This window comes from Tupaia chinensis, unplaced genomic scaffold (assembly GCF_000334495.1).
Source record: "Tupaia chinensis unplaced genomic scaffold, TupChi_1.0 Scaffold144247_1, whole genome shotgun sequence".
Lineage (NCBI taxonomy): Eukaryota > Metazoa > Chordata > Mammalia > Scandentia > Tupaiidae > Tupaia > Tupaia belangeri.
In genome coordinates, this window is record NW_006204105.1 from 2,076,427 (window position 1) to 2,087,030 (window position 10,604).

Genomic DNA, 10,604 nt, shown 5'->3' on the forward strand with positions numbered 1-10,604 from the left:
AAGAGCTGGGATCGGGGCATATCTTTAAATTATATGGAGAAGGATGTGCTAGGAGTCTTTCCAAGAACAAAACCACACAACTTCTATTAGCACTATAAGGTTTCACATTTGTATTATGAGAAAAGTACTCATCTCAGTAAGGGCAATTCCTTAGTTGAGACGAACAATGTTGTGTTCATTAAACTTTATAACCTCTGGGTTTATTCCCTGGGATCAGTTCATAACTTGTTGATTTTTTACCCCTAACCTGTTTAAAGCCTGAGAGATGACTTCTCTAGGATACACAGTGAATCAAGCACGCCTCAGGGACAGATGCCATTGAATTATATGAGAGACGAGTCTGGCTTGTGGAACCAAGTAATTACATGGAAATTTATTCTTTACTACCCCAGATGGGGTTTTGTCTTACAGTTTTTCAATTTTTTTGGGGGGGAAAAAGGCACAATGAAATAAACCCAAAAGGAAACTAAATGTGAAATCCCCTATATTACAGTCTGGAAGTGATCAATTTAAAGATGCAAAAGTCAGCAGGTTTGGTATTCAAGATTTCCATGGTCACATTTAGCTTGTATTCATGGCACACAAGTATATCCTAGGTTCTTGTCCTTGTGTGGGATCACTGCAAAACATGTATTCTTTCTGGTTGTTTTGGCTGGTTGCCTTGAATAGTTGAGTAAGTTAATGTTGTATGTGATTTCTAATGTATACCTCCTTACTTTGTTCCATGGTAAAACAAGATGCACGGAACTCAGGCCATGAGACGTTGGTTCTGGAATGCCTGATATTTTAAACTATTGACTTCTCAGAAAAGTCATGATGCATTTTTGCATAGAAAAATTTGTCATGACTTTTCCGACGACTCAATACTTAGGGCGTTCTATTTTAAGTACTTACCAGAAGTGAGTTAAGGCCTCTGAGGACAGAAGGAAAGATATTCATCTACCTGTTTGTAGTCCTGTCAATTCTACTTTACTTGTTCTGAAAGGAGATGGAGTCATGGGAATCATGGTTGTAAAAGTCCAGAGGAAGCACGTATAAATACATCAACAGAAAATCTAAACAGGAAGGTGATTCCAAAAGCCAAGTGTAACCCACAGATGGTAATAAAATAGAGGAGCATCTATTGCACAAACACCAAATTGGCTGTTCTCTGATGGGTACATGAAATGCAGTTGGAGAAGACAGAAGAAAGGCTTGAACTGTGGTCGGCCATGTGGGAGTCCAGCGCCTTTAACCACCATGCCACTTGCCGGCCCCTATCATTATTATTTTTAAATTTTTGTCATAGTGTGCATGTGCTTGCCAGAGAGAGAGAAGGAGAGAGGAGAGAAAGAAAAAGAGAGAGAGAGAGAGAGAGAGAGAGAGAGAGAGAGAAAAGAGAGAGGGAGAGGAAAGTGAGAAATCACCCACTGGGGGGATGGCCATGCTGTAATTCCTCCTCCTCCTCCATTCTCCTCTTGGTATTTTGGGCACACATGCATATGTGCCTGGCGTATTTTACAAGCTGCTATCTGGTATTCGAACTGCAGTCAGCCATGTGGGATCCAGTCCTTTAACCATGACAAGGACATATTTTTTTTTTTAAGCAAGATTTTTGCTATAGGGCATGTGTGCTTGCAGGAGAGACAGAGAGAGACAGAAAGTGAGAAATGACTCTCCAGGGAAGATGGTCATGCTGCAATCCTTTCTCCTCTCCTCTTGGGATTTTGGGCACTCATGCATATGCACCTGGCATGAGTTTTAAGCTGCTAGGTCCAGGACTCAAACCTGTCGACTACTTGGGAGTCCAGCAATGTAACCATTATGCCTTCTGCTGATCCCAGGCATATCACTTTTAATGATGTATTCTTTAATTCTGTCTCAAGAGTTTTCATCCTGGGTTGTGGGCAGTAAGGAGGAGCAGGTAATTCAGAAAGGAAACAGAGTTGACTTAGCCTTTGAGAATATGGCCCAGGTGGGCTCATAGCTATCACTTGGCACAGTGCTCCATCATTCACATCCACAAAGGTTCCTTTAGCCTATGACAGTGGCACATGTATCTTTTACAATGTATTACTCTCTCTTTTTAAAAAAAATATTTATTTTTTTATTATCATCATAATCTTGTTTATATTACATTGGATTGCATATAACTTTACAGTGTATTACATTGATTTTTCAAAAGGGAATGCCATGCATGTCAGTTACAACATATTATTCTTCAGTGTATGGAGAGGCCATGATGCTTAGCTCCACTGACAGAAGACAGCGCTGAGAGACATCACCACTAACCCAAATGCTCTAAGATTCCGTACTCCTTCTTTTACTCCTTCTTCTCTAGTACATAGAATATTTGATTCTTATGTGCAAGTAGTTATGAGCACAATGCAATGATTTCATCTATTTTTCAAAACATTCCTATGAAGTAGACAAATGTAATTCCATTTATATGGTTAAGGAATCTGATGCTTGAGAAGCCAACTTGTTAAGGTCTAATAATCAGTACGTTGGGATTGGAACCAGGGTTGTCTGACCCAATAGTCTCTGTTCATCCATTAAATAAAATTTATATCAAGGTTCCTGGAACCAGCAGTTAGCGTAATAGCTATGTCACTGAACTCTCATGTAGCCTACCATGGTTCGAGTCCTGGACCCAGTGGCTTAAACTCACACCGGGCGCATGTGCGTGTGTGCCCAAGATCCCAAGAGGCGAATGGAGGAGAAGGGATTGCGGCGTGGCATCCCCCCTGGGAGGTGATCTCTCACTTTCTGTCTTTCTGTCTCTCTCTGTCTTTCTGATGAGTGCACGCGCCCTATAGCAAAAACCTCTCAAAAAAAATATTCCTTGCACATTAAGACCTGGAAGGCACAGGGGAGATGAGGGTAAGAGATGAAAGCACTATTCAGGAAAGGGAGTCATCCTTTGCTTTGAGAGTCAGTTCTGACCCCTTGTGTCTCAGTGCAGCCTTTCTCCTACTCAGTCTTAGCTTTTCTGTGACGAGCATTCTCTAGTTAGCCAAGTGTTGAGATGCAGGAGGTGATAGGTGGCCTCTTTATGCTTATTTACATTGGCTGCCATTCCCATTTTGTTTAACAATTGACAAGCTGGTCTATCATGAGAAAATATAGACTTCTCAGTATCTTGCTTTGCTTCTCTGCAAAATGAATACCATAGTCTCCTCTTTATGTCGACTTTGACAAACAGCTATTCTCTGTATTGAGTACTTTAAGTGTATAAGAGCATTCTTCTTTCAAAGTAAATGGGAGCGCTGTGACCTGCTCTTGGACAACCTGCTCCCCACTTTCAAAGGCTTGTTCATATGGAGGCTCCCACTCCTTGAAGCTCAGCAGGCCACCAAGTCTCATTTACAGTGAATGTCATTTAAAAGCCAAGCAAGCTGACTACAAACTTTTTAACATGTGCCTCTCATCTGCTCAGCAGAGTCCCTGTAACTTGTTAACAGTTCCCTTCTTATTTTTTTGTAGTGAAACCAACTGAGGCCTTAAATCAGTACCATTCGTTCCATCTTGGGCCATCTGAGAAAGCCATTTAGAGTTGTAGAAAGTCATCTGTTCCATCTCGCACTTCCTGCTGCAGGGGTAAGGCCAGTGCCTGATGGAGCGTACCTATTACAGGACAGTACAGAGTGCTGAACAGGTGGTCTCCTCGGGGACCACATAAACACCAGATCAGGGAGAGCAAGGACCGACTTTCAAAGGGAGGAGACCAGATACATATCTTGTAAAACACGAATCTCTTTACAGCTGGAGTCAAGTTTCTCCATTTGTGCCATTGCACTTATTTCAGTAAAGCTCATGACATTTAGGGTGGAAAAGGAGAAAAATGTGTAGGATGCTTCAAAGAGGAAGTACATGCTTGCAGAAAATGACTCTCTAAACTGTCTGTAAGACAGAGTAGGCTAGTCTACTCAGTCCAAAACCAGGAAGCATGAGAGGATCATCCTCCTCCTGATAGAATCTTTGCTTTCCAGAACTCCTTTATTATATTAAAATGATGTCATGGAAAGTACTTGTCATTGGCCATTCACATGCTGTATTGCTTTAGTCTCTAGACTCAGATATATGCTAAGAAGAACAGAAACTGAGGTCTCACTTCACAGCTGAGGAGAATTAAGAAGTGGCCTGCATTGCCTGAGGTCATGAGCTGGATAGAGAGAGTCAATGGACTTAGAATCCAGCTTCTTACTACCTGGCTAACTTGTAGTGGTATTTACAATGTCAACATTCTCTCATGTTGTGGAATAAAAACATTTTTACTTCTAAAACAATCTAGTTGTGAACTAGGATGAGTTGCAAGGAAGGAGAATTTTCTGAAATGACTCTAATATCAATAGCTATTTATATATAAATGCAATTCTACAATACTTTCAAAGTACATTGGGGAAATTATTTTGACCAAGAAAGAGATATTAGTTGTAATATTTGTAAAAATTGGATTTCAAAAAAATCTATTAACAAGAGCTAAATTTGTGCTTCTACAGTCAATACTACCATACCTATATATGTATCTAGGCTAAGGCTTTTATTTTCCTTCTAAAAATTAACTTTAAGTTGCTCTTTGAAACATCTACTTCTCAATTCACATATCTGGGGCCCCCACCCCTCCCTAGAACATTGTGGATGGTCCGTGTTCTAAAAGATCTGGAATCCTGCTGGTTTCCTTCATTGATAAAAACTGTATTTCTGAAAATTTCCACCTAAAATGTCCTTTGTCTTTATATAGTGCTCAGATTTTAAGAGTTTTAACGTGAGTTATGGGTGAATTAAAAGGTATCATGCTCCATGGGGATCACAGCTCTTAATAATTCTGAGAAAGTCCCAACTTTGCTGTGAGGGAGGGAATTCCATCATGGGATATTCCCTATGGAAGACAGAACAGCTGCTCATTCTGAGATTCAAATGGAGGTCTAGGGCTGCCCCATAGCATGATGGTTAAGTACCGTGCATGGAAAACTGGATCTCACATGACCAGCTGCAGCTAGCCTGAGCTTGAAAAAGGAAATACACCAGGCACTCTGGGCATGACTGGAATCCTGATAAGATGGAGAAATGGAGGGAAAAAGGGTTTGTAATGTGACCAAGTCCCATTGGAGAGCACTCTCTCTATCTTTCTTGTGTGTGTGCGCATGTGCGCTTACTTATTGGCAAAACAACAACAACAAATGTAGGGCCCTACAGTACTCAACACTCACCCCTATCTTTAGCTTCCACTGGGTAAGACAGGAAGTGGATGCTGCCGCTTCCTGGTCTCAGGAAGGAAGAGGCTTGCACAGGTAATTTGGGGCCTTCTTCAATGATCTGAGACATACGTGAAGTAGTTTGCGTTGAACTGGCCCTTAGACTATTGGTACATCAATTACCACTACAGATCTGATGTCCATACATCATAAAATTGACGTGTTCGAGATTCAGGGGCTTTTGGAAATGAAAAGAATCTGGAGGCATTCTAACCTAAAGAGTGGGCTCTAGACCATCATCTTAGAATTTGCTAGACATTCAAATTCTCAGATCCTGCTCTAGACCTACAACAATCAGAAACTCAGAATCAGCAATCTGTGTTTTAGCAAGACTTCCAACTGCTCCTCATGCACACCTAAGTTTAAGAATCACTATTCTGGGTACTTTGAAATGAGGAATTCAGGTTGTATCATTGATTTTCAACCCTGACTGCACATTGGAATCATGGGGGGCTTTTTAAAACAATACCAATGTAAAGTTCCATGTCCAGAAACTCTCCTTTTGTTGGTCCATGGTAGAATCCTAGAACATCAGCATTTTTAAAGCTGCAGGTTCTCTAAGCTTGAGAACCACCAATTGATCTAACTCAGTTTCTCATCTCTAGATGAAGAAACTGAAACCTATAGAGGGTAAGTGATGTGTCCAGGGTCACATGGGTGGTTAGCATGGTGAAGCTGTGAGTGGTACCCGATCTCGTTACCTTCAGGTCACTTTATGGGCTGTTTGAATTCTTGTCCCCATATATATCCAAACTTGAAGGACTCAAAGTTTTTACTCCAGTCTCTAAGAGTGGACGGTCTCCTATTGAGGAGATTAGCATAGTCCTGGGTCATAATTATTTTGTTTTGGGTTAGCCTTGCTTTATTCTAACCTGGCTCTTAACATTGTGCTCTTAAAGTCTTTCATAGAACAGAACTTGAGTCCCATACCCCAGTTTTCCCTTCCTGAGCTCTTATCCTCTGTTCTCCAGGCCTCACACTGCTCTAATACCCTATTTCCTTTGTGATTAAACTCTTGCTATGGTATCCTAGTTTTTGACTGGAAGAGTAAAATATGGTAAAGTAGGCAACAGCCTCTGGTTAAACTATTTAATGTATTTCCATTGAGTATGGGGAAAAATTGAGCAAGTGGGTTTTAATACTGATCAACGGTGGGGGCCAGCAGGTGGCGTGGTGGTTAAGCTGACTGTGGTTTGAGTCCCAGACCTGGTAACTTCCTTTCTCACTTTCTTTCTCTTACTTGCCCTCTATCTCTGGTGAGTACATATACCCTGTAGTAAATTAAAATAATAATAACAATAATAAAAAAAACTTAAATAATTTTAAAAAAATGATCAACAGTGGTCTTATTAGAAAGTGAATTTGATAGGGAGACCTGGCAAAGTTAACACTGGAAAGTTTATCATTATTTTTAAAAATAAGCCTTGCTCAGGCTCTTACAGAGATGAATAAAAGTAAGTATAACGTTCTTTTCTGTTACCCTCTTTTACAGTATGTGTGTGTGTGTGCACGCATGTGCATGCATGCCTGTGTATGTGTGCACAGGTGGAATCACTTAGTGTAAGTCTGCTGTCTTCCAAGAAAGCAGTGGTTCTGTGAACATCAGCCCACCTTGGACGTTTGAAGTCACCTCCTATGTGGCTGCCATTTGGCCTAGACATTTAAAAGGTTTCTGTCTCAATGGTGTTCCCATTTTGTTTTTCAGGGGGCAGCACAGGCACTTCCCCAACCACTTCCAGCACAGGAACACCTTCCCCATCGGCCTCCTCTCATCTTCTGTCTCCGTCCTGTTCTCCTCCAACTTTTCATTTGGCCCCCAACACTTTTAATGTAGGCTGTCGAGAGAGCCAGCTGTGCAATCTAAACCTCTCTGATTATCCACCATGTGCCCGAAGCAACATGGCTGCATTGCAGAGCTACCCGGGGCTGAGTGACAGTGGCTAAAAAAAGCTCCAGAGTGGCACTGCATCAGCCACTCAGCCCTCCGAAACCTTCATGCCTCAGAGGACTCCATCCCTGATCTCAGGAATACCAACTCCTCCTTCGTTGCCCAGCAACAGCAAGATGGAAGCTTATGGTGGCCAGCTGGGGTCCTTCCCCACTTCCCAGTTTCAGTATGTTATGCAAGCAGGCAACGCTCCCTCCAGCTCCTCCTCACCACACATGTTCGGGGGTAGCCACATGCAACAGAGCTCCTACAATGCCTTCTCCCTCCACAACCCCTACAACCTGTATGGATACAATTTCCCCACCTCCCCCAGGCTAGCTGCAAGCCCAGAAAAACTGAGCGCCTCTCAAAGCACTTTACTATGCTCTTCTCCTTCTAACGGAGCCTTTGGAGAGAGGCAGTACCTGCCTGCAGGGATGGAGCACGGCATGCACATGATCAGTCCTTCACCCAATAATCAGCAGGCGCCCAACACCTGTGATGGCCGGCAGTATGGGGCAGTCCCAGGCTCCTCCTCCCAGATGTCAGTACACATGGTTTAAAGGCTGCCAAACACGTGGAGCCTACCAAAGTCAAGGCCCCAGAATCTCCAGGAGAGATCCTCCTTTTTGGGAGCCCAACGCCTTTGGAAAACAGGAACTGTGTATTTTTTTTTTTTTCCTAGAGGAGGAAAACAGATACCTTAGATCAACGAAAGACACTTTTAAGCCACTGAAGTTACTTGTGGTGGAATCCTTCATGATGCAGTGGCCAATCTCCTGCCAGACCTTCATTTTATAAAGCATTGTCTACTTCAGAGTGGCCTTTGAAGAGACTGAATAATCATTTTATAATAACTTTAAGGGAAATGCTAGCGTGTAGCAGCCATGAAAAGTTACACACACAGACCTACCTATACAGACATACATGCACACACATATACACAGACTCACACATACACAAACATATATGCACACTGCCTTCTGAACTGGGTGAACTCTGTAGAGGAAGGCCCAGAATAGGTGCTTTCACCAAGAATTTGTCTACATACAACACTAGATGGACTGGGTGTTCTCCCTGCAGCTTACCCTGTTTCTGGAATGAACCATGGATCTTGGAATCTCTCCCCATTGCTGAGGGTGGAAAGACATCAGTACTTAACTGGACTTGGCTTCCTGAAAAAAATTGCTTTTAAACTTTGGCTCTCTTCATTCAGTATGCAATCAATGATGTTCCCAGTGGTGCCTGTGAAAAGACGGCATAAGAGCAGCTGCATAGGACAGAGAGAAAGAGAAAGAGAAAGAAAAAGAGTGGAGAGGACTGAGAGAGAAAGTGTGAGCAACAATGAGAGTCTCGTTTCACCAAGGAAATCTGTTTTGGTTTGTTTGCCCTACCTACAGGTTATAGAAAGAAGCATGGCGTTACTGAGGAGTAAACCTCTCTGGACATCGTGCGTGGTCAGGGCACCCGTGAGAGGGATAGAACAAGGAATGCACCTTATCCCATGGCTCTGACCATTATGCTCCAGAAGAGAGGTGCACCATATGGGAACGTGGTTCCCCAGCATGCAGCCTGGCAGGGGAGGGGCAGTAGAAGGGATGTGAAGAAGGAAAAGTTTTATATTCTTGCAGATCAAACCAAGAGCAGAAGTGACGAGTATTGGGTGTTTCTGCATGCTGGTTCTAGACACCAGGCGGGATCACCTGCCCTTTGGCCTCTGTGGCAGAAGTCCTGTCATCTTCTAGGAAATTGCCAGATGGGTCTTCTATATCCTTCCACCTGCCCTTAGAGCTCCATTTTTATCAAATAGTTCATTGCATTTTGAAGTTTTTTTTCCCCCTTTCCCTTCAAACCCTTTAATAATAAGAAAACAAGTGAAGCTTGGTGCAAGCTAAAATTTTAAATGGTGTGGAAATGCAAATAATACCAAGTAAAATAATACAGATATTATTAAGATTTTTGGTTTTGAGGTGTTGTAGATAAATGTATTTATGTGCCTAGTGGGGAATCCAATATTATGAATATTAAAAAAAGGGGGCAATAAAAGGGTATGTAAAATATGTATGAAGAAAAGGTGTATAAAAAGTTGCCCTTATGCACGGAACTCTGTTTCTAAGTGCCAAGCACAAAAAGCCGCTAAATAAAGTCTTTGCCATTGTTTCCTGTGTGTTTGTTCATACAGCCAAACTAAATAACAGCTTTAACCATTGGCATTATGTTTTACAATGACTATAGAACTTTCATATGAGGGCACTTTGAAGAGTTTGTGGAAAAGTGGAATTAAATGTGAGTTTATTTTGGTGCAAAAATGTTTTTGAAATCCATGTGTAGTTTTTTATAAAATACATTTCCATGAGCTTTTTGAAGGGCCCCCCTTATATACGACCCCTTGTGATCTTTGTATGACCCCTGCAAAGCAAATATTATCATCTTCATTTTATAATTGGTAACTGAGCCTGAGAGATTGAATTGTCCAGGATTATATAGCCTATCAGAGAGAAACTAGGACTTGAAACTGTGTTTTTCCCTCCCTCCCCCCCCCGACACACACAGGGCATTTATATTTGCTGGAGAGAGACAGAGAGAGAAAAAGTGGGAAATTATTCCTCGGGGGGATGGCCACACCATAATCCCTTTTCCTCTATTCCTCTCTCAGGATTTTGGGCATGCATGTACATGTGCCTGGTGTGACTTTCAAGCCACTGGGACTCAAACCACAGAGTTACCCATGTGGGATCCAGCACCTTAACCACCATGCCAATCTGCTGGTCCAAAATCAGGAGTTACTCTAATGGGATGTTTGCTTTCCTATTAGCTGAAGAAACATACACGAGTCATGCATTGTTGTGATGCTCCAGACACTATACCATGTTTTACATGATTGTTTCATCCTTCCACCATTTTGTGGGATAGGTATTATTTTATTTTAGTTATTTTTTAGTTTTGTTATAGGGTGCATGTGCTCCAGAAAGAGAGGGAGAAAGAGAAAGAAAGTGAAAAATCACCTTCCCATGAAGGATGGCCACACCACAGTCCCTTCTCCTCCATTCTCCTCTTGGATTTTGGGAACGTATGCACACATGCCCAACATGAGTTTTAAGCCACCTAGTCTGGGACTTGAACTGCAAAGTTGGCCATGAGGGATGGCCCAAAGATAGATATTTTTTTAAACCATCATTTTATAGACCCAGACACAAGATCACAGAAGGTTAAATACTTGACCAAAGCTTTCAGGTAACAAGTGATGGACAGCCTTTTGATCTCAGCTCTGTGCAATGAACACTGTCATCCTGCTAGAGCCCCAGAAGTCCCATAAGGCAGTTGGGCAGTCAAGAAAGAAGACATCCAGGACCAGCAGATGGTATAGCAGTTATGTTGCTGGACTCCCACATGGATGACTGTGGTTTGAGTCCCAGACCCAGTGGCTTGAAAGTCACACT

At 42.2% G+C, this 10,604-nt stretch overlaps 1 protein-coding gene across 1 annotated transcript in view; it reads left to right on the forward strand.

Moving 5' to 3' along the window:
• TBX15 (T-box transcription factor 15) overlaps nt 1-9,314 on the forward strand; it is a 140,458-nt gene extending 131,144 nt beyond the window's left edge. The window contains 1 exon segment of the mRNA XM_014583315.1: nt 6,943-9,314. Within this exon segment, the coding sequence (XP_014438801.2) occupies nt 6,943-7,727 (785 nt within the window). The 3' untranslated portion in view covers nt 7,728-9,314.
• The last annotated feature ends 1,290 nt before the right edge of the window (nt 9,315-10,604 follow it).